Below are 23,452 nucleotides of genomic sequence, written 5' to 3' on the forward strand. Positions count from 1 at the left end.
CATGTTATTGTCACATAAGAGAGAGAAAGTATTAGAAAAAGCTACATCATTATTTTCCTTTAGTCAAATTGAACGGAGTTAACGGAAAGGTTCAATTGCACCAATTTGACAATGACACAAATTGTAATCGCGTTTCCTGAATTTACCAATTTGGTGCAATTGAACCTTTCCGTTAACTCCGTTCAATTTGACTACAACTCCATCGCACTTTTTACTAGTTTTGGACTCAATTGCACTTTCATGATAATTTGTAGAACTTCTAATCAACATATCCCTTATTTATTTCTCAATTTATTGTTTTTTTTTTTGCATCATATTTTTTTTACTTTTTGAAAGGTTGGGGTTGAATTGAAATTATTCAAAAAGCTAAAAGATCGAGTTCCCGTAATTCTGATTTGAATCTTTCTTCTTCCTTTTTTACAACAACGATAAATTCAGGAAACGCGATTACAAATAATATGCCTAATCTCTGGTAAATATGTTCAGCAATATGTTCCGACATTGCTTCAAACTCAGTATGGAAATAACATTAAATTAGGAAATGATGTCTGCGAGTATCGTCGACGCTCGAAAACTTGTGTGAGTCGTTAACCATATCAAACAGAATTAACGTCATTCTCGTTGCTGTCGTTCGGGGTCAAAATAGTCAAAAGCTGCGCTAACTCTTGCTGTGCATACTATTGGTTAGCTATCGCATCAGACGCCAATGTGTTTTCAGGTAGAACCTGTCCGATTTATAATTTCGACAGCATGCAAGTTCGAGCCCTGCATGCTAAAAAAAAAAAAAAAAAAAAGAGGATGGAACGTGGTCGTAGCTATGTCGGCACAGGACGTGGGCGTCACCGCATTGACAAGAGAACCGGGGAGAGGTTGGACCAAGTCCTAGAACTTTGAGAGAGGGATGTTCGTTAGCAATTGAAAAAGAGAACGACACGAGATCAGGTAGCTCTGATACCAAGTCATGAAATGTGGTCAACCTTGTATTACTCAACAATAATGAAAAAGCACAAGAAAAATTGTGATCATATATGGTAGATGTTCGTACTCTCTTGATAAGATCTTAAGACTTACAAAACACTCAGTGTCCTAATTCCTAACAAAATGTTCACACTTGCTCGATACTAGGAACAAAGATCAAAGCAACTCAGTCATCTACCTCCCTGTTTGGTTCGTTTGAGCCAACTTTTATCAGATGATCAGTCTCTTCTATGTTTGAAATGGAGGAATCAATGCAAGGACCATTGGTGGACATGCTCTGGCTGGGGTTCTGCCAGAAGTGGTTTCTGATGGCCCTGTATTTCGCATTTGCAGCAGAAACCCCCAAGTCGGAGAGCAGGTCCTGAACCGCGGTCCGGCCTTCAAGCATGCTTACGACTTGAGACATTACGGGCCTCAGAGTTGGGGACGCGTTGGTGCACAAGAGCGCCACGTTGAGCATCAGCATCGCTTCCTCGCAAGAGAATTCCGAGCCCAAATCTGGGTCAACCAGCTCCAATAGACACCCTCTCTCTTGCAGAACGTATGCCTGGACAAACAAAATAGGACAGACAGAAACCAAGTCGAGAGAAAGATTGTTATCAATAGGAGATTCGAACAAACGAGAAGAGGAGGTTTTTACCCATGATGAGAGGAAGGACGACAAAATCAGGAACAGCTGAGAGGAAGCTAGCTTACTACTTTGGCACATGACACTCGAAAATAGAAAGCATATACAGGGAGGAAAAATAGCAGCTCAAGAGGAGGTTTTTACCCAGTCAAGAAGATAGACAAATTCTTCCTTCGGCCTGTAGTTTGTGTTGCTCTTTCCACTAACAGTTTCCAGTGCAACTACTCCAAAACTGTACACATCTGCCTTGACCGTCAGATAACCGCGCATCGCATACTCTGGAGCCATATAGCCACTGCAAGAATTGGAGGCCCCCCTGCGTCAGCTCTAGCAGGTAGCAATTGGAAAAGGGAAAACTATGAACTCGAGGCTCTACCTACTTGTGTTGGTACTTACATGGTTCCAGCAACTCTGGTGCTGATGTGGGTTTTACCATCTTCACTGAGCTTCGCCAAACCGAAATCAGAGATCTTAGCATTGAAATCCCTATCCAACAGCACATTGCTAGTCTTGATATCTCTGTGCACGATCCTCAATCTTGATTCTTCATGGAGATAGGCCAAACCTCTGGCTATGCCAAGGCAAATTTTCCATCTGGCAGGCCAGTCCAGTTTTAACTTGCTGGTAGCATCCTCCCCTTTAACATGAGCAGATTAAGTAAAAAAATTTGTCATTGTCCAATTATAGTGGACGAAGTACATCTTTAAACAGATTAAGTAACTAAGCTCACCGAAAAGAGCACGAGAAAGGCAGTTGTTTTCCATGTACTCATAGACAAGCAACAACTGGTTCCCCTCAACACAGCAACCGTGTAATTTTACCAGGTTTGGGTGCTGCAAGCCGGAGATCATGCCAATTTCAGTCACAAACTCACGATTTCCTTGCTTAGATTTTGACGAGAGCTGCTTCACTGCAATGACAGTTCCATCTGATAGTTGACCCTATACTCCAAAATACAGATAATATCAGGAAATCAGCAAGAACTGGAATGATGGAGTTACCTCGTGCTTGTTTCGTATGGTAAATTCCACATCCCTATAAAGGAGAAACTCCATAATCTTATTTTCAGAAAGCTAAAGCAAGCATAACTTTCCTCAAAGGACTAAATTTAAAAAATCTGACGCTGCTTCAAAGAATGTAATATGCTACTGGACAATCATAACCGGTGTACAAAGATGTAAGTCGCAGCCATGCTTTTCACATTGCTTCTGTCGCCCAGTGCTGCTCCAGCACTTGAAGCTTTTATTCATAGAAATACATGTATAACTAAGTTCACAAAAAGTGACAAAACCCAAAGTCCACCTTAGTGAGGGATGGATGTGGCTGTCGGCTGAGCATGTCTTACAAAGAAAGACTGCTAACTCAGAGAGATTTAGGATATTGATGGTTTAAGAAAAAAATTGACAATCGAATGAATGCAAATAAATCAATAATCAAAGCCTAGGCAGATCATGGATTTACCTTGTAGACCGTACCGAATCCACCCTCGCCAATTTTGTTTCCAACATCAAAGTTCTTGGTAGCAGCTTTGATCTGTCTTAAGGTAAATAATCCTGTTTGTAGATCTAGACCTTTAAGTTCTGCATAAATGCAACATAAGATGTTACCAGATTGGAAAAACCTACACTTGAGCACCCTTTAGACTAAAATTCTTGTGATTCGTTCAATTATCTTCAGTTTTACGACAATTTTATCATCGCACGATAGAGAAATGTTCATAAAGAGTTGTGATATATAATGAGTGATAGCAAATTTAGGAGGTGAGGTCACAAATGCAGCGAACAGGTTGAATTCTTGATTTTGGATAGCTTGTGAAACATTGGACTCTCCACACTGATTGAACTCGGCAGAACAATCTATATTATTTGCTCTTATTCCTATAGGGAATGTGGAAGAAAACCAGTTCTCTCAAGAACTAATGAAGAGTAAGCATATTGCAATGGCTTTAAAGAGATCACTTTTCCAACTAGAAAGCTATAATTAACAGACAACAAAAGCAACTTCAATATATTTTTATGGATATGTGAAGTTCAAACATCATAAGATATACTTTCCTTACCCAAAAAATAAAAAACATCATAAGATATACTTCAAGCTGGATCACAGCGGTTCTTAGTACAACCTCATAACTAGTTTGGCTGAAATATATGCTCTAAAGGTTCTCCTGAATTAGACAGAAGTTAGATGCATGACTTTTCTGCTGGAATCGAATGCAAGAACGGATTAAATAACAAAGTGGAGGGCATCAACTGCTCCATAATCATTAATTGCCCTTGCAGAGTTTACTTTGTGGGAAATGGTAATATGAGATTTGTTTTCTTTTCAGATCCAGTGTACCTTTATCATGAGATAACTCGCTTCCTAACCACCCTTTTCTCCACATAATACCAAGAACGAGGATCAATAGAACTACAGCGGCAGTAGCAGATCCAGCCACTATGTCGACAGGATACCTCCTTTTTTCATCAAGTGAAGGAGGTTTAAAATCTGCACAAGAAGGGTAATTTTAGGTATCTCCAATTTAATTCCCCATGAACGTGACTGGAAGCGGTAATTGCTCGGCATATAAAAAAAATCACAGACCAGTATTCCACTGTTAGTCAATGAAATTTTGTCATAAGTTCACAATTTAACCCAGACATCGATCTGACCAAAAAAAAAAAAAAAACCCAGACATCGCACTAGATTCAATGAAAGAAGTAACCCTATTTCTCAATTCATACGTTCTGACATATTCCACAAAAGCTGAAAAGATTCACTTAAGAGCACTTCAAGTCATATCGACACCATTTGAATTACTGTATTACAAGTGTACAACTAGGGGTTCCAATGGGTGGCCACATCCCTGGTATCATAAGATCAAGTAACTGTTGCACAAAACAGCTCGTAAGAAGAGTGAAGATAGATGTAGCAAAAGTTAGGATGCTTGTGTAAGAGAAAAACAAGAATTGCATGGAAGAAAATAGATCCACTCACTTGGATCTACTGATATGGCTGATATGAGAGGTCCATAAACTCCTCTTACTGGGATTCCCGTTGTACCTCTCCCAGCCCAGTAAAAATGGATCTTTAGTGTGTTACTTGATACCACAGTTGTAAATGTCTTTACAATGGCCTTGCCAGTACCACCAGCTTCATTTTCAATGTTGAAGTCTTTTAGGACCAACTTCTCCTATGGTGAAGAAATAAAAATATAAACTTCATTGACATACATGCCACAAAGAAGAGGAACCTCTTTCTCTTTCTCTTTCTCCAAAAAGTAGTGACATTACCTGGATATAGACATCGAATATGCGCTTTCCCAGGCTGTTGAAGGAGCTGTCATTTGAGAACTTAATCTCTGCGAAGTGGAGCCTGACTGTGTAATTTCCATTGAAAAGACAAAGCCCATAGTATGTCAGTGAAAGAGGAGAAGCACGTGCTGTCGTGTATAGTTCTGAATCACGAACAGAGATGCTCGAAAGAGCAGAAGTATTTCTGTCGACATAATCATCTGAATCAATGTCATTGTCCATGAAGTTCCCGGTGCTGCTAAATGCCCAGCTCTGACCCAAGTAAAACATTGAAGCCCCTCTCAGTTCATTATCAGCTTGATATGTCTTGTCCCCAACATTTGTTTCCATACCTCCACAATTGATGTACAATGAGGATTTATCTGCCAAAGAAACCAACAGATTAAATTAAGAAATCGAAAATTTACATTCTTTTTAAATCAACCAGAAGTTTAACCAAACGATGAGGTGAAAACCAGGAATTCTTCATTTGCAAACCAATTTTACCTTTTGTGAGCCCTAGCCATGCATTAGAAGTGTCACAGCAGAATTCTCCATAGTCAAATAATCAATCAAGGTAAGAGAGCACACTGCTCTTTACCTCATTTGGAAGCACTTGTACAAGGCAATAATCAAAATTAAAATGGCATCAGGAAATTCATTCAGCTTCCGAAGGATATGTTCTTATAGCAGGATTCTAAGATATTCAGTGTGTCTCATAGCACATCGTTTCCATGATTTTGAAATTGCAAGCAGCAATAGGTTAAAGGGATTCTTTTTTGGAATTGTTTGCTTACATTGCTTACTTGATGGAGCACATGGGAAGTTTCTCTTTAGGCATGGAAGAACATTATTTCTGCAGAAAATGGGACAAAAATTGCCTGTGCATAAGCTTTTAGGTGCAAGCTCGTGAACAATGGAGGCTAGACTAACAAAAAATCTTGAGCCAAATGCAGCGACAAGGAACACTGCCGTGCCACAAAGACAAACGATCTCAGTTATGAATTGTCATAACTTACAGTTTATCTGCTGATGATGAGTAGCTTTCCACTAAGTTCCTATTAGGTGAATAAAAAGCTTCAGTGAGTCCAATTTTCCTAATGTGCAAGTGTAGATACATGACATAAAGCCTACATTCATACTTACACGCTCCCTCGAGGACATTCGGTGGGACTTGAGCTTTCCCAAGTGAAGTTGTTGTATGATAGATCCCTGAAATGGAGTTGAGAAAAGCACAATTTTAAGTGGCCAGGAAGAGTAACTTTCGAACAACATAGTGCCAGACTTCTAGAGGAGATAGCATCATATAAATTGATTGGTGCGTCAGTGTTCCTCGAAACAGATATGTTCACTGTTCACCAACATTCACATATGAACCCTACATGAGTGAATTAATGACTGGAAAAGTAACATAGTTCATTTGACCTATCATGAAACATGATCCACAACACCTCCATTTACTTTAGGGAGACCTAGAGATCTTGGAAGTCCAGACTAAAGGAAATTTTGCATACACATTTTTGTTTCTTCCAAGGACCCATGAAGGAATGGTACCAGTGAGCTTGTTCCCAGTCAGATACCTAAAAGAAAGAGAAAAATTTTGTTATAGGGACTATTTATAGAGACTAACTGAGTTTGAGAAGCTAGAACTTGGTCGAGTTAATTGCTTACATGAAATCCACTCTAATAAGATGGACAAACGATGATGGAATTTCTCCAGTTAAATTATTGAAGCTCAGGTCTCTGCATTAATGTGGAATAATTAAATTAGTCTCAACATATGGATAAAAGAAAGCTCATAACACATGTATCCGATAATCAAATGAAGTCCACAAAACTTAGCACGCAAGTACTCTTTTTCCGCTTAGTTAGCACATAAGTGCCACTGGAATTTCTATTTTGATTTGTTCAGGAAGAGTCAAAGGTTTAAATGCAAGTACTATTTCAAAAGTATCATGAAGTGTGCAAATTGACATTGTCCGAAACAGAAGATAATCATTTTCTCAAACTCATTAAATTCAGGAGAATGAGAGATACTCCAATGTACATTAAAGTATCAAAGAAACAGCCAATTTTTGTAAGTCCATGACTGCCTAGATTCAAGGTCAAATAAACTTATTCATATGTGCTGATTATATGAGAGCCTTCAAGAATTCACCAACAGCAAAACTCATCTAAGCACATGGAACAAATACTTACAGGTTCTTAAGTTTTTCCATGTTGCCAATATATGCAGGGATCTGTCCATCAATTAAGCATTTCCTAAGAATCCTGAAATGAAAAGCACAGTAAAACTCTTATCCTCAAATGCAATTATACAGTTTAGACGACATCAATGATAATGTAACTCCACAGCAATGGATAGCAACTAGGATATCCAACTCAATCAACTCACAAGGTCTTCATGGATTGCATGTCATTCAACAGCGGGAAAGAGGACACTCTGCCTTTTAGATCGCTGATCCTCCTAAAATTTGAAAGAAAAGAGCCCCATCAATTTTTCAATACGACTCTTAGAATATAAAGCACAAAAGATAAACTATCCTCTGGATTTCTCTTGAAATTTTGATATTAAAAGCTGTTTGAATATAACAAGAGAAACAGCTTCAGTGATATACATACACTGCGAGGACACCCAAAGTGTCCAGAAGTTGTGATAATGAAGATGCAAATTATTTTGGTTGAGAGTGAATATATATAGTCTCATTATGTGCATTTATCTCCTCAAATATCACAGCAGACTAAAGTATACAACTTACTTTTAAGCAAGATAATTTTGGTACTATGCAATATAGGCCTGTAACAAAAAGTAGTCTTGAAAATCATAGCTGACAACAGTGTCTATACTGTTGACATTCTTTAAGAACACTTCTAATCACAGTTTAAGAGTTGCATACAGGTCACTTAAGCTTTTCAGTGCAGAGATACTTGAAGGTATAGGACCCTCCAGAGAGCAACCTTCCATTTGTCTGCAAAGTCAAGACAGAGATGGACTTAATCATAGTTATGACCCCAAGACAATGAAATTGCAACGGACATGGACAAAAGCAGACTTCAATGTCAAAAGTAGGAAGCTTACAGTTTCTCAATGCTTGTCCAGTTTCCTATGAACTCAGGTATCTTCCCAGAAAAAGCATTGTCATTTATCCTTCTATTGATCAAAAGAGACAGATACTTCATATAAGTTTGATTCATTAGTTCCCTAGCACAAGGTTAGCTGTGCAAGGAATATGGAAACTCTCTATCAACAAGACATGTTATAAATCATGCATAAGGTAGAAGGTGTTGCTGATTGACATGGTCCAGCAATTGGATTTTTCATCAACTTAGAATAGACCGAGTGAAGTTAGTCATCAGTATGTTGTCTTGAGCATGTCTAAAAAACTCAAGCAGAATTGAAAACGACCTCCTAACTTACATGTCGTTCAATTTGGTCAACTTGGAGAGCTCTACTGGCAGTTCCCCTGTGAAAGCATTGGATGATAGTATGCTGTAAACAAAATTTGAAACAAATCTTTCAGATGACCAAGTGAGACTGCAAGGAGTTCTAAGCTTAAGGACAACTTTAAAGAAAGTGAAGGGGAAAAAATTACAGTTTCTGCAATTTGATCAAATTCCCAATTTCTGGCGGAATTGGCCCTGAAAAACGGTTTCCTTCAATGCTCCTGAAACATTCATTTACAGTTTTCTTGTGAGGTCTCCCAATCCATGTAAACAAAGTCCTGGACATGGGTAGGTAAAGTCTGCAGCGGGCCAGGCAAAGTTACTAAATGGACAGAACATTGAGCAGCTTCATGGTTGTTCTATCTGCTCTGTTCTAGTTCTGTTAGTTACTTTCCTTATCATGACCAAAATTAAGCAATGACGACACCAAATTTCATCATTGTCAGTCTTGATGAACATGGGTAGGGAAATTGATTCTCCCATGTGAGCTGCAGCGCTAGAGTAAATTGCTAACAAGCACTATTAGTGCCCACTGAACAGTTCAAATGCAAACCTAGGTCATGACCACCACCAAATCAATCAGCATAAGCAGCGCTGGCGCATGGGGACAACCTACGCAAACATGATACACAGCAGAAGTAGATTCTTTTTCTTTCTTTTCTTCATTTTTTTTTTTTATGGTCAGAACAGCATAAGCAGATTCACATACAGGTTTCTGAAGGAGGTGATCCTTGTGAGGACCTTGGGAAATGGCCCGGACAATCGGTTTCCCATAAAAGAGCTGCATCAAAAAGTTCAACCAAAAGCATAGGATTCATTACTTGCTTGGATCATACAATACAACAGAAAACCAACGACAGAATGTGAAGCGAAATTTTGAGGCACGTACAGCTCCTCCAAGCGCATGGAAGCCCACTGAGCAGGTATTGTGCCGGTGAGGCAGTTCCGACTCAGGTCCCTTCAAAAGCACACAAGTTCAATGTTACATTAAAGACTTGATAGATCATCTCAGACTGTTCGAAGAGAAACAGAACCGTAGGTTTACTCACAGCGACTTGAGGTAGTGAAGCTTGGAGAACTCCGGCGGGACTATGCCGGACAGATTCTGTACCTTCAGAGCTCTGCATCGGCGTTAGAATGGGCGGGTCAATGTCCAGATCATACCAAATCAATCCTTTACAACTTTCAAATTAGTGATCAACGACACTCCAGTGTGGCTGTGTATGGGACCGTCAAACCATTCTGAATCGTTGCCCAAGCCGCAAGCAAGTTCGGTACTTGCAATGGCATTTGAGAACGCAACGCAATAACATAGAGAACATTGTTAACGAATTCAGAGAGAGAGAGAGAGAGAGAGAGAGAGAGAGAGAGACATGGTGATGACGTGGCAAGTGGTACTGTGGTTGAAGGAACAGTCGCAGGTGACATTGCTCTTCAACCCTGTTTTTGCACCGCTGCCACCTTCACCATCGGCATCATCAAGAGCCTGGGCCCAATTGCCTCGGCCGCTGCACGGGTCTTCCTCGAAGTTCCAGTCGGTCTTGCCCAATTTCCTGCCTATCTCTCTCAACGCCGTCACTGCAAAGTGCAAACCCAAACACAGCCCGCTCTATTTAATTATTAACTCCGAATTGCACTTCCAACGCCACTTCTACTTTCTTTAGCAACTAAAATAAACATGGAAAGGAGGCGCATTCGATTTCGTTACCTTCCGTCGCATGGAGCTTCGCTGCGTCCAAGATTGCTGAGGTCGAAAGCAAGTACAACTCCACCAAAGAGATGGAATATGCAAGAATGAGCAGCTTAGGAAGCCCTGAACCAGCACCCATTTCATGTGCCTGCCTATAAATTCGCAATGCTCTGTTTTCAGCTCAAGATTCGCAATGCTCTGTTTTCAGCTCAAGCTCTCTGCATGTATCCAACCACCTTTCTATGCTAGAGAGAGAGAGAGAGTGAAGATTGCTGTTAAGGAAGGGAAGTATCCGAAGATGTTTAAATAAACGAAAAAAACTACTGTCTGAATCAGAACCACTTGATTTTGCTTGATCTGCCATTGAGATTAAACCAGAAAACGAAGCGAGACAATATACAATTTCCGTAACAGGGAATGTGGACCCATGAATTTTGGAATGTTTTTGGACCCCTCCCACTCACCTGTTTCTGCGTATATGGACGCACGCAAACAGCGCGCATGCATACAACTTCGAAGAAGATGCGGTTCATCGTTCAAAGGATGAGTGGGGATTTGTATGTCCTGTGGACGACGTCGATGGCTCTATGAAAAAGTTGAGTTTTGACTGAATAGAAGCTCCGGCCAGCTGTCTGTTGACTTCCACTGTAAGTGATTCCGCATGTTTGACCTTTGAAAGCAACTGCACTCTATGAATTGCTTTGAGTATGATCTTATTGTGCATCTGTTTGGGCGGAATTGCTCCGAATACGAAACATCTTTCACCCGAAAAGTAGTTCTTCGGCCTTTAAACTTGTCAAAGGATTGTATGGCAATTTCGAACGAACATAATTCAGATAAATAAGGAAATCAACATTTTTGTTTCCAAGCGACACTATACAAATACAAATCGAATTGGAGTTTGATGTATCCCTGTTACAATCAAACCAAATATAAACAAACTTTGACAGAGTTTGACTCGATGACAAGAATCCGAGAATAAAAACAAAGATAATCGAAAGATGACATTTAGCTTTTCTTTAAGGACCTTCTCGTCGAATGACCGGCAGTGTGATAACGTCCCTAACGGTTCCGAGCGGTTGTACTCCCGTCACGCTCATCATCGATCATATCTATATCTTTATTTTACCCATTAGTTTCTCCCCACATCTTTGAGCAGTTGTCCTCATCTGTGTATGGACTGTTTTATAACATCATTCTGCGAGTGGTTTTCTTCATAGCAACTGTTCCTCTCAAATGTGCATCCTCGATCCACAGCATCTCGATGATTTTCAAGTTTTAAATAACGTTCTAGCGACTCTTTACCGTCAATCTTCACAGTGGCTGTCTTCACCATCCGCCGTCATCTATGGACAACTGAACACGTGAAATTATTAGGTACCATGCTCGCCTAACACGCGTCCATTTTTGCGCTTATCGAGAACTGGCGCATGAACAGCAATGCTCATGTGCACAACACGTGATCGTCGTTTCTTCGATCATGCGCCGGGCTCGTGTATATTGAGGAGTGGCAGTGATTCGAGACTACAGGTCCTCGGCCATTCATCCCGATAGACCAGAGGGGAAAGAAAGCGAACAGTCTCAGCAACCACGAGCTGATTTCTTCCCTCATTTGCAACTAGCCTTGGTCAAACCTATTAAATGTTTGGAATTGGAATTCTCAATGGGACGACCATTTCTGGAAAGTGGATCGACCCTTAATACGTATCCCTGCGCTCTTCGACAGACGACCCGCGACCGACTGCACTGCCATGCATTGATGAGTGATTCCACAGTCAAATCCCACGTCTGGTGAGGGAGCCTTGAAATTTCTCATGCGCGATTCGTTAAAGTACTCGTCTGTGGGTCCTTCACGTAATGTCTAGAAGCTACGCGTTTTGGAGCAGCGAGTGCATCAGCTGCATCGTGAGCGAAAGGATGGATAGTCCTCGTGTACTTTTCCTTCCCCTGCTGTTCTTGTCTTGCTCTTGTTTTGGTTGCTGTTGAAGCTGCGAACGTGTGAAAACCAGGAGAGATTGTCCTACCCTTTTTCCACGATCCTCGAAAACAATTAAGAGGGGAAAGAGCAGTGAAGGACTAAAGAGCCATAATGCACGATGAGCTAATATAGTGAAGGTTAGTGGCGCCATACTTGGTCCATTCGCATGGCCTAAGGCCATTAACGATGCATGCAATGTCTTCGGAGCTGCATGAAAAAACCTTATCAAATAACAAGAGAATTACCAAAAAAAAATCCTAAATCTATTGTAGTTACACCAATTTAATTCTAAACTTTTTTTTCTTTTTTATTTTCAATTGAGTTCTAGGTCTTTTATTTTTGTGCCAATTCGGTTTATTTGACCAATTTTTGTCGAGAATTGCTAACAAAGACGCCGACCGTCTTACGTGACATAACCGGCGCCGATGTGTATAATTTTTTATTATTTTGATTTTCTTTCTTTCATTTTTTTTTCCCTCCTTCCTTCTTCCTCCGGCTAGTCGTTGGACTCGGCGATTGGCCCGAGGCAAGGGCCAGAAAGGCCGGCCTCGCCCACCCCTAGTGAGGCTTGTCCTCGTTGGGCCAGGCTTGCCCTATTCGGGTATGGCGAAGGCAAGCCTCACATTGCCGGGCTAGAGAGGTCGCTTGCCGTCGGGTTCGGTGACAAGGCTAGAAAAAGGGGAAAAAAATAAAGTAAAATAAATAAATTCAAAAAATATTGAAGGTCATGTTAATGCCGGACGTACCAGGTTAGTGATTTCCTGTCAAATTGATCGGATGAATTGAATTGACACATATACCAAAAATTTAGGATTCAATTGATAAGAAAAAAGTTTATGACTGAATTAATATAATTGTAATAGATTTAGGGCTTTTTTTGACGCAATTATTGTTTTTTTTTTGTGGTCATAACGCAATTATTGTTGAAGTTGCGAACATATGAAACCATGAAGAGACTGTCCTACCCTTTCTCCGTGATCCTGGAAAACAATCAAGTGGGAAAGAGCAGCTAAGGAATAAGGAGCCATAATGAACGATGTACTAATTTAGTGAAGACTAGCGGTGCCATGCTGAGTCTAGTCGCCAGGTCTATGGCCATAAATGATGCATGAAAAAGCCTTGTCAAATAACACATCATTTCATCTGACCAAAATAATAATAATAATAATAACACATCATTTCGACCAAAAAACAAAAAATAACACATCATTGTTCTTTAACAATTCCCAAGCTTTTGGGTCGCATTATAGCGTACATATGACATTACGATGACAACATGTGATGCATCCTCTTGGATAAGCGATCCGCCAAAACAAGTGATAATAACATAAGTGGTCCTTGAACTATGATTCATTATGTAATATGATTCCTGAATATAAAATTTATTTAATATGATTCCTGAACTTTTAGTATATGTCCAATTTAGTCTTTAAACTCTATGAAAATATTCAGCGTTGTCCTTAAACATTAAATATGTTTAATGTGGTCTTTGAACTTTTAGTGCATGTTCAATTTAATCTCTGAACTTTATGAACATGTTCAATATGGTTCTTGGACTTGAATCAATCGAAAGAAAATATTGAACGCCTTCATAGAACTTAGGGACTGAATTGAGCATGTATCAAGAGTCATGGATGACATTGCATGTTGAATTAAAGTTCAAAGATTACATTAAATAAATTTAAAGTTCAATGACCACATTATATATTGAATCAAAGTTTAAAAATCATTTATATCCTTTACCTCTAAACAATCATTCGCCAGAACGGCATGACGAAGATAGTCAAATTACCATGCATGTATCGAAGAAGGGTAAAAAAAAACAGAGAGGGACGAGCCCGAAGAACGCGTGGGGACGCATGGACAGGGAGAGGCGGCTTGGGTGCACTTGGAAAACGCGTGCGTTTGGGCAAAAGTCTCCCTTATGCGGACAAAAAATGGGATGGTCAGTCCATCTTTTATGTCTGAATCTTTTTGGATGATGATGACGATAATGCTTTCTTCTCACAGAGTACGAAAGAGAGAGAGAGAAAGAGGGGGGCGAGGGAGGAACCTTCCAAGCATGCCCCTGCCAAGTTGCCTTCTACACACAAAAAATCATTTACTTGCAAGCTGGCTGGCATTCAAACATATCTGGTCCAAGAAAATTTCAGCCTAAGTCGATTGTTCTCAGCTAGTGACCAGTCAAAAAAAAAAAAAAAAAGCTAGTGACCAGTCATTTCACCAGCATGATATGATTGCTGTGCAGAAAGCAAAATATTCACACATATGACCAAGTGTTTCCGTTCATTTCTCGCATTATGCATGCCATTCTCAATTTCTCGTAGCCATTGGGAAATTAATGGTCTCTTTTGGCTCCATGCAGGACGGTATAACAGGTTGCTTAGGGTTCGTGCATGAATAGTCGTGGCTGATTATTCGCTAATCTTATGTCCATCTTACTAGCTGTGGATGAACTTTTGGTTGTCGTGAGAAGGGGATGATGTCGGGTTCATTCGTTAGGCGGAGGAGGCTACTTATGTTACAATCACGTGATTTAAGCGATGTGGGATTATAGTTAACATGCGCATTGTCTAACTATGAACGGTACCCAACAACTGAATTTGTCGAAATAAAATCCGATTTCCCAAAAGAACTTTCGTTACCAATGAATTTATCTTCTTCTTGGTATGGTATACTTTGGTCCAATATTACATTGTTGGGGGTTTCCAAGATATCTATGTTTCTTCGTCACATAAGTTACTTGAAACAAGAGGTGAAATTCCCACCGAACAATGCTAAAAGTCGAGATTTTAATTGGAAATGCATGTTCGTTGACATATTCACTATGGCGAAACATGTTTAAAATCAAATGTGCTTCCCAAATCAATTCCGTATCGCCAACAATGAGTGCTTTCCAAGTCTCGTTTTAAAAAGATGTAAATCCAATCACAACAATAACAATTCAAGAAAGCACATCTAGTCGTGGGAAGAAATGATCAAATGTACAGTGTTGCTTCTTTAAGAATCATTCTAAAGGAGAAAAAAAAAACGGTGAAAATCATCCACAACCGAGCAACTCAATTAATTTTGAACGAGGAATGCGTACAGAAGCAAGTTCCAAGTATCAGGGACCCCCGGGAGACACCAGTGGCTGCAATCCGTGGCTTTGGGTCCTCCGTACCCGAACCCACCCACGTGCCCGTCTTTCCTTAACGCCGAGAGCGTGGTGATGTTGAGCAACTGGACCGGCTTAGACATTCCGCTCAACACCTTCTCCACGATGGCCTCCGCCGGGTTCGCGCCTCCCGGGTAGCTCGACTGGAGCAGCGGCCGGGTCTGCGCTCGACAATCCTTCCCTCTCAAGTCCCCCCACTCCCTCGAGCTGTTGTAACAACAGTAAACCATCAATCGAAGCCCGACCAGCTTGCTAGGTTTCGACGAAATCGGAATATCGGACGGACTTACTCAGTGTGTGTTGGCGAGACACCTTGGAAGAAGACGCTGGTGGTCTTGGGATCTATGTTCGAGCCCACCCATTTAGCCCATGTAGTCAAACCCTTCTCAAAAGCCACGAACCGGTTCATGTCCTTATAAGTACCCTTCCCGTCTTGAACAAAATCCCATCTGTCACGTCAAGAGACCATGTTTTAAAAAAAAAAAATCAAAATCATTCATATCATTCGACGACTAGAGTTCACTTCAATGATTTCTAATTAAAGTTGACTAATCGTTAAAAAGTTCACGACTAAATTGACATAATTAAAAGTTTGAATATTTAATTGACCGCTATGCAACGCAGTCAACCGAACTCTCGTTACTGGATTTAGGAACCGCATCTGTTTTGTCACTCTGGACGCTGGTGGGAAGGCTTACACTTGTTGACTTCCTCTGTGGGTCCACCAGTGCCACGTGTTGAAGACCAATACGTCCATCCCTTTCCACAAGCTCCCGCTGCTGATCGAGTTCAGTTCTAGGATTCGGCCGTATGTCTTCTTCACTACGTCCACCAAGAACGCACTCCGGTGTAGGATGATGGAGACGTTGAATGCCTGCGTCATCGCCATTATGATTGTGAGAAATACGAGAACCTCACCTCGCCTCAATTGTAAAATAATTCTCTTTTTTTTCTTTTTTGAAGAAAATCATTAGATCTCATCATTTTTCAAGAAATATATGAGGCTGCAAGGGACGACAAAACTAAAAAGTTATTGTCCAACTTGATTAACACATGATAAATATATCTCTAATCGGAGAATTCTCGAGTGTTTTCTGTGTATGCGCAGTGACAAACGAGCAATTGGAGCATGAGAAAAATGAGTGCCTGATGATACTGTCAATTTTTCGATCACGCAATCTCACAATCAATGAGTGCTTTATGCAAAATACATGATGATAGTGTGTGGATCTACGGTTGAGATTGTACCGTCCCTAATAATACTGTCAAGGAAAAATTTTCCTAAAAAAAAACATAAGATTAAATTACCAACTATGAAAAGAGTCATTTTCTCACTTAAAGAGAATTTTACACGCCACGTGGATTTTCCCGTAGAAAAAAAAAGTACAGAATTCTTGTAGGTAAATTTACAAGTTTTTATTTGGATTGGGGCATGGGACAATGAAAGTGCGAAAGAAAAAAAATTATACTTTTCGCCGCTATATTTCTGCATCTATTCTATTTAAATATATGTAAACTCAATTTGTTTAATCAAGTCCTTCTACTTACATAAATTTTCGAATTTACAAGTTACTATTTCGACCAAGGCATGGGAAAATCAAAGAGCAAAAAAGGAAAGACAATACTTTTTGTCCTTATATTTTCATTTTTTTTCAATTTAAATATGTATTTTTAGTTTGTCTAATCAAATCCTTCTACGCACAAATTTCCAATAAAGCCCTTTTGAAACCAAATATGAGAGAGTTCAGCTGATGTGGCCATTGGACGGAGCCAAATAATGATACGAATAATATATGCAGATGACCATGTGGACGTCGGTGGAAAAATTTAGTCGATGTAGATGATATTGGAGTGTGGCGGGATAAAATTTAGCTAATGTGGATGCCCGGGTAACATTGAAAACATTTTATCCACGTCACGTAACGATAATTTACGACGGTCACATCAATTATATTTGATCGGATTTGGTACGAAAGAGACTTTATCAGAGAATTCGTGAAAATATAACATGATTTGACAGATAAAGGTAAAGGGACTTGATCTAGAAAATGCATGAAAGTACATGAACAAAAAAGTAAAACTCTTTCGTTTCCGATAAACAAATTATAACCGTATTGTATATGTTGGGTCATGCTTTATGGTTGTTGATTCTTGGGATATATGCTTGCTTTTGCTGCTCCAAGTGCGACGAATTAATGACCACGCGAGTGTATTTTATGAAAGACATTGACTGGCAATCCTATTGATGATCGAACTTTGATATCGTGAAAACTCCGTCAACCAAGCCAATCTGATTCTCCTGGACGCAAGTCACGCACTCCAACATGGGATGATGACATGGCTAAACTCCGAACACCGGAGAAATTACTGCCAGGAAACCCTAGTTTGACTCGCTCATGAATGCAAGATTCGATCGACCGACAAGGACAGACAGGCATCTAAGGAGAAGAGGCACAGACAAATCTCCATCACATGGCTTTCTAACGTAAGAAAGGGCCGCAGATTTATGAGCGCGGCAATATTGCAGACGACCAGAGGCAAGACCTTCACTAGATGTCTGGAGGAAGCGGATTTATGAGTGTATTTACTAACACTACCATGAAACGCTATTTTGCTAAGCTTGATATGGAATGAAGAGGCATGGAATCAAGAACGGCGAGGGCAGCGCGAGTTCAATAAGTATCTCCGAAGCAGAACGATCGAGCGAAAGAAAAGAGACGAGTGCGAAAGAGGAGGGCTTTTTTTTTCTGATTACCGGGAATGTGAAAGTGGAGAGATCCGCTGTTCTAGAGAAGGCGTATTTCGCCTCAGGGACATAGGCGTGAAGCATGCACGTAAGCGACTGCCATTGATTCAGGCTGAGCGAGTCCCCTACAAACATGATGCGCTTCCCTCTGAGCTTCTTCAAGAAATTTCTCCCACCAAACCTGCATCAAAACCATGAGCTGCAATTCAGACCAAACAACCCATGTCTCCAGACTCTAATCTAAGGGCTCGATGCAACCGGGTACATATCATATGTATATACCGGAAAATTCAGAGAAAAAGAGTGAGGACATTAATGAAACGAAGCGAACATTGTGGATGATTAACGAGAATGTATACCGGGGCAAATTGCAGGAAGAAGGTTGCCATCTGTACTTCAGGTAGGACAGGTCGGGTCGGCCGTTCTTTTGGCAATCGAATGCCTGCTCGAGGAACGGGCAGTTGAACGAATTGTAAAGAGGATAAGAGGAATCATACACCCACCTCCCTTGGAACACATCACACCCTCTCTTCTGATTCTTCTTAATCTCCTGAACATTAACATCCTCACCATGCACACCCTGCAACATAAAGATGAGTAGAGCCCAAATTATACGAAGTGAAGCTTCCATGCACGCGTGCATCGAACAGTGTCCTCGTGCAGATTTCCAGAAGCCAAAACTGCAAGAGAAGAGGACAAGTGAATGGGGGTGAATTGAAAGAGAAAGAGGAAGTTATATAGGAGAAGAGACGTATATTTCTATTGTTGTGAGACGGAGAGGAGGTTTTATGAACAGACTGAGACAGATTTTAAGTGGACATTTTGAATAATGTTAGTCATAATCAACAGTATTACCAGCAAGAGTGTCGTCATATATCATCCATGTAATTTTATTTTTCCCTTTAAAACTTTAGAAAAATGAGACAAATGGTACACGAACGTTAGCCTAATGTGCAATGTGATCCCCGAACTTTAACCCAATGAGCAATATCGTTCTTGAACTTTTAAATTGTTCAAGGAGGTCCATGGCTTTTGGTACATGTTCAATTTAGGCGCTAAATTATATGAGATGTTTGATGTTGTCCATGAATTTGAATCAATAGAAGGACAATATGTAACATTTCCATATAGTTTAGAGACTTCATCGAACCTATACCAAAAGTCTAAGGACGGTATCGAACAATTTAAAAGTTCGAGAACTACATTGAATAAATTAAAACTTCAAAAATCACATTGCACCGTTGGGCCAAATTTCAGAAATTAATTGTGTCATTATTTCTTAAGCTTTCTGTGTTCTTAAAAGAAAAGAAAAAAGAAAAAAACTACTTGTGACTGCAACGTAGCATCCATGGTTGTTGTTAACAGAATCACATTCCTCCACAAAATCAAATCGGTAACAATCAAGCTCCACTAAATCGGATATCAATCAGCATCAATTAAGCTCAATCAAATGAGATATTTTCCTCTGCTTCTTCAATAATCAAATCAGATATTTAGTTTCCATTTGTGATTCCTTAATTGTAGATATTGTTCACCTTGTAAAACTCTATATATACATGAGGTTGTATCAATGGGACGACAGACAATAGAAAAAAAAAATTTATTCATTCCTCTTTCTCCTTCTTCTTCTTACGAATACTTCTTCCCTCATCATCATGACTTCTAATAATTCTAACATGGTATCAGAGCTAAATTTCCTCTTAAACTGGTTCACTTTGATGTTTGGGGCCCATCCCCAGTCACTACTGTTTCGGGATATAAGTATTATGTCTGTTTTGTCGATGATCATTCCGGATTTACTTGGTATTATCCATTTACCACTCGTGACCAATTTGCAAATATTTTCAAAGCTTTCCACAAATTTGCAGAAACTCAATTGCGGTGTCAAATTCAGACAATTCGGTGCGATGGTGCACCAGAATTTCGCCGTTCTATCGAAGTGCGTAACCATCTCCTCCAATACGGTATACATCAGCGAATATCTTGTCCCTATGCCTCATTTCAGAATGGCACAGCAGAACGCAAACACCGCCACATTGTCGAGACAGGCCTCGCGCTTATGTCTCGGGCGTCGGTTCCCTACCGGTTTTGGGAGTATGCCTTTGAAACGGTGGTACATCCGATCAACAAGACTCCGACTCCTCTCCTCAACAATCTCACTCCTTGGTAGACACTATTCAAAACACCACCAGATATTTCCCACCTCGTAGTTTTTGGGTGTACAGTTTTTCCATATTTACGTCCCTATGCTACTCACAAGCTTGCCCCCAGATCTCAACGCTGCATCTTTCTTGGCTATCCTCCGGGGTATAGAGGCTATCGATGTTACTGTCCATGAATTGGTAAAATCTTCATTGCGGCTGATGCGGTGTTCGATGAGCACACCTTTCCATTTGAAGATCCACCTTCTCCATCACCATCCTCTCCTCCTCCACCTACAAATATCGTCTTGCCTCTACCTCCGACAGACAATTCCGAACTACCCTCCACATATGCAGTTGTAGACCCCGACCCCGAGTCCACATTGTCTCTCTCACCAACTCCATCTACAGCTCCCTCTGCAGCTCCGGAGCCCGACACTTCCAACTCTTCTACTTCGGCCACTTCCACCTCAATTCCAGCGCATCCCATGGTCACTCGATTAAGAGATGGCACAATTCATCGGCGAACACTCACAAAAAATCAAACTTTTGCTTTGACTGCAGGCACACATACTCTCGTTGAGCCTACTTGCTTCACGCGGGCATCCCGGGATCCAAATTAGCGAGCAGCTATGGCAGTAGAATATGATGCCTTAATCAAAAACGGAACTTGGGAACTTGTACCACCACCTTCTCATGTCCGCCCCATCGGCTGCAAATGGATTTTCAAAGTCAAGCTCGGGTCTAATGGCTCCCTCGAAAGATACAAGGCTCGACTAGTTGCTAAAGGCTATCACCAACAATCGGGAATTGATTATACGGAGACATTCAGCCCAATAGCAAAACCAGTCACTATCCGCACAGTCCTTGCTGTAGCTTACTCCAGAGTGTGGCCCATTCGTCAACTAGATATCTCTAATGCTTTCCTTCACGGCCACCTATCTGAAGAAGTTTACATGACGCAGTCGCAAGGATTTGTTGATCCCCAACGTCCGACTCATGTCCGCCGTCTTCGACGCTCTCTCTATGGTTTGAAACAGGCGCCGCGAGCATGGTACCAGCGGCTCGGTTCATATCTCCTCAAAATCGGGTTCCGCTTATCTACTGCAGACTCCTCTCTTTTCATTATGCATAATTCCCATTACATTATTTTTCTGCTTGTATACGTGGACGACATCATCCTAACGGGGTCACCTCAAGCTCCTCTGCAAGCGTTACTCAACTCACTCCAAGGTGAATTTGCCATCAAGGACCTCGGACCACTTCACTACTTTTCGGGAATGGAAGTACATCATACATCTACCGGCCTTCTACTCAATCAAGCAAAGTTCACTCAAGATATCCTGCAGCGGTCCAAGATGACCGAAGCTAGAGCTGCACCTACTCCTTGCACCACCGATGAACCGTTATCTACTCGATCCGGTGATCCTATGTCCGATCCCGCACTTTATCGCAGCATTGTTGGAGCTCTTCGGTACCTCACGCTAACACGCCCTGATATAGCTTACTGCGTGAACACCGCTTGTCGGTTCCTTCATGCTCCCACCACTATGCATTGGCAAGCTGTCAAACGGATCCTGCGCTATCTTGCCGACACACCACAGCACGGACTACACCTTACCCGGACGTCATCCACAGCTCTCCATGCATTCTCCAACGCTAGTTGGGCCGGTGACCGAGATGACCGATGTTCCTGTTGGTGGCTTCGCATCTTTCTTGGTTCCAATCTTATTTCTTGGAGTTCTCGCAAACAACGAACAGTTGCCCGTTCTAGCACGTAAGCAGAATACAAAAGCCTGGCAGACACCACAGGTGAGCTCATTTGGATAGAGTTTCTTCTTCGTGACCTTAGGGCACTACCTCCACATCCGCCCACTCTATGGTGTGACAATCTCTCGGCCATCTATCTCACTGCAAATCCAATTTTCCATGCTCGCACAAAGCATGTGGAGATTGATTTTCACTTCATACGGGAACGCTTGGCACACCGTCAACTGTCTATTCACTATATCTCATCCGTCGATCAACCAGGTGACATCTTCACCAAAGGACTCTCATCGCCCGGGTTTCGGATGCTACGGTCCAAGTTGACAATCCATTCTGCCTTGTCAACTTGCGGGGGGATGTTAACAGAATCACATTCCTCCACAAAATCAAATCAGCAACAATCAAGCTCCACTGAATCGGATATCAATCAGCATCAATTAAGCTCAATCAAATGAGATATTTTCCTCTTCTTCTTCAATAATCAAATCAGATATTTAGTTTCCATTTGTGATTCCTTAATTGTAGATATTGTTCACCTTGTAAAACTCTATATATACATGAGGTTGTATCAATGGGAAGACAGACAATAGAAATTTTTTTTTTTTATTCATTCCTCTTTCTCCTTCTTCTTCTTACGAATACTTCTTCCCTCGTCATCATGACTTCTAATAATGCTAACAGTTGTCAACTAACCTGCTATCGACTCTTTCTTTAATTCCCCTAAAAAGGACAGTTGTCATTAAGCCATGAAGACGAAAATGTCTTTCTAGTTAAGCAAGATTAAGAAGGGAATCTGACGCTGAAGACGAAGGCGGGAAGCAACTGCAATCCCCATATGACCATTTATTGCCATATTCTTTAAGCAAGTTTTGCTTGTGTCCCCAGCCAATAATCACGTGCCAATTGCTGCTTCCCCCGGACAGGAAATGGCATCTCAGATCTGAGGGCAGAATTTTCGCCATCCAGGAAGATAAAAGGAAACCGTACTATGATGAAGCTTCATACATTTTTTTGAGTTGGTCGATACAGTTAAAAGTTTTAAATCGGTACACTAATTAATGCCACATTTATCAAAAATTTAAATCTCGTGTCATAAAAAAAATTCAAATTAGTATATCCGTGTCACATTTACCCCAAATAATTTCTTGCATAAAAAATCCAAACCAATACACGCATGTCATATTCACCCCAAACTAATTCTCGTATAACAAAAAAAAAATTAAAAATTTTAGCAGATTTTCCAAACTCGAGAGAACTCTCACAAAAAAATTAGTTTGAAATTGATGTGACATGAGTATATCAGTTTGAGAATTTTGATGTTATTAGCCCTGATTGATTAAGTAATAAGAAGCTCACCTAAAATTAATAGTTAGCGAAGGGGTGGCCCTCATGAGAACCACTAGGGTCCTTATGCGCATGAACTTTAAGAGTATGTTTGTTTGGAGGAAAAACTTTATAGTAAAGAAAAATGCATCCCCATGGTCATCATTTTCAAGAAAATGCTTTCCCTTTTTCAGATTCGGAAATCCATTGTTTTAACTTTAAGCATTTATATTTTCTTTGGCCATAAACGGTTTTTCGTCGACGAGTTATTTTCAGAAAACCAGATACATGAAACTCCGACAAACTAATTTGTGAAAAATTCTTTCAC

General features: G+C 40.7%; 2 protein-coding genes across 4 annotated transcripts; both read right to left on the reverse strand.

Annotated features, from left to right (window-relative positions):
• Nucleotides 1-1,071: 1,071 nt before the first annotated feature.
• LOC115733955 (probable LRR receptor-like serine/threonine-protein kinase At1g07650) lies at nt 1,072-10,197 on the reverse strand. Of its 3 annotated transcripts, none has more exons than XM_030664562.2 (24): nt 10,031-10,197; nt 9,696-9,900; nt 9,372-9,443; nt 9,212-9,280; nt 9,032-9,103; nt 8,472-8,543; nt 8,297-8,368; nt 7,958-8,029; nt 7,776-7,847; nt 7,274-7,345; nt 7,078-7,149; nt 6,550-6,621; nt 6,393-6,458; nt 6,025-6,090; nt 5,898-5,936; nt 5,676-5,734; nt 4,879-5,261; nt 4,583-4,778; nt 3,944-4,093; nt 3,068-3,186; nt 2,337-2,547; nt 2,003-2,243; nt 1,751-1,901; nt 1,072-1,525 (listed from the first exon to the last, which is right to left on the reverse strand). In XM_030664562.2, the coding sequence occupies exons 1-24, from the start codon at nt 10,149-10,151 to the stop codon at nt 1,145-1,147; spliced, it is 3,105 nt and encodes a 1,034-aa protein (XP_030520422.1). In that variant the 5' UTR covers nt 10,152-10,197; the 3' UTR covers nt 1,072-1,144. The 3 variants fall into 3 exon arrangements, with proteins under 3 accessions (XP_030520422.1, XP_048127008.1, XP_048127009.1); XM_048271051.1 differs by having other exon boundaries at nt 2,328-2,547; XM_048271052.1 differs by lacking the exon at nt 1,072-1,525 and having other exon boundaries at nt 1,765-1,901; nt 1,983-2,243; nt 2,328-2,547.
• A 4,767-nt stretch (nt 10,198-14,964) lies between these two features.
• LOC115734007 (protein trichome birefringence-like 38) lies at nt 14,965-18,621 on the reverse strand. The gene is made up of 5 exons (XM_030664606.2): nt 18,253-18,621; nt 17,903-18,074; nt 15,846-16,021; nt 15,438-15,596; nt 14,965-15,354 (listed from the first exon to the last, which is right to left on the reverse strand). The coding sequence occupies exons 1-5, from the start codon at nt 18,534-18,536 to the stop codon at nt 15,054-15,056; spliced, it is 1,092 nt and encodes a 363-aa protein (XP_030520466.1). The 5' UTR covers nt 18,537-18,621; the 3' UTR covers nt 14,965-15,053.
• Nucleotides 18,622-23,452: the final 4,831 nt, after the last annotated feature.

Source organism: Rhodamnia argentea, chromosome 10 (genome assembly GCF_020921035.1).
Source record: "Rhodamnia argentea isolate NSW1041297 chromosome 10, ASM2092103v1, whole genome shotgun sequence".
In the NCBI taxonomy this organism is placed as follows: domain Eukaryota; kingdom Viridiplantae; phylum Streptophyta; class Magnoliopsida; order Myrtales; family Myrtaceae; genus Rhodamnia; species Rhodamnia argentea.

Excerpts from the sequence above, each read along its gene's own strand:
- LOC115733955 (XM_048271051.1), bottom strand. The coding sequence starts at position 10,151 with ATGGGTGCTGGTTCAGGGCTTCCTAAGCTGCTCATTCTTGCATATTCC. Across the intron at positions 9,281-9,371 it reads CTTCACTACCTCAAGTCGCT|GGACCTGAGTCGGAACTGCC; the intron begins GTGAGTAAACCT and ends GTGCTTTTGAAG. Across the intron at positions 3,187-3,943 it reads CGAGTTATCTCATGATAAAG|AACTTAAAGGTCTAGATCTA; the intron begins GTACACTGGATC and ends GCATTTATGCAG.
- LOC115734007 (XM_030664606.2), bottom strand. The coding sequence starts at position 18,536 with ATGCACGCGTGCATGGAAGCTTCACTTCGTATAATTTGGGCTCTACTC. Across the intron at positions 18,075-18,252 it reads TCTTCCTGCAATTTGCCCCG|GTTTGGTGGGAGAAATTTCT; the intron begins GTATACATTCTC and ends GTTTTGATGCAG. Across the intron at positions 15,597-15,845 it reads CACAGAGGAAGTCAACAAGT|ATGGGATTTTGTTCAAGACG; the intron begins GTAAGCCTTCCC and ends TTGACGTGACAG.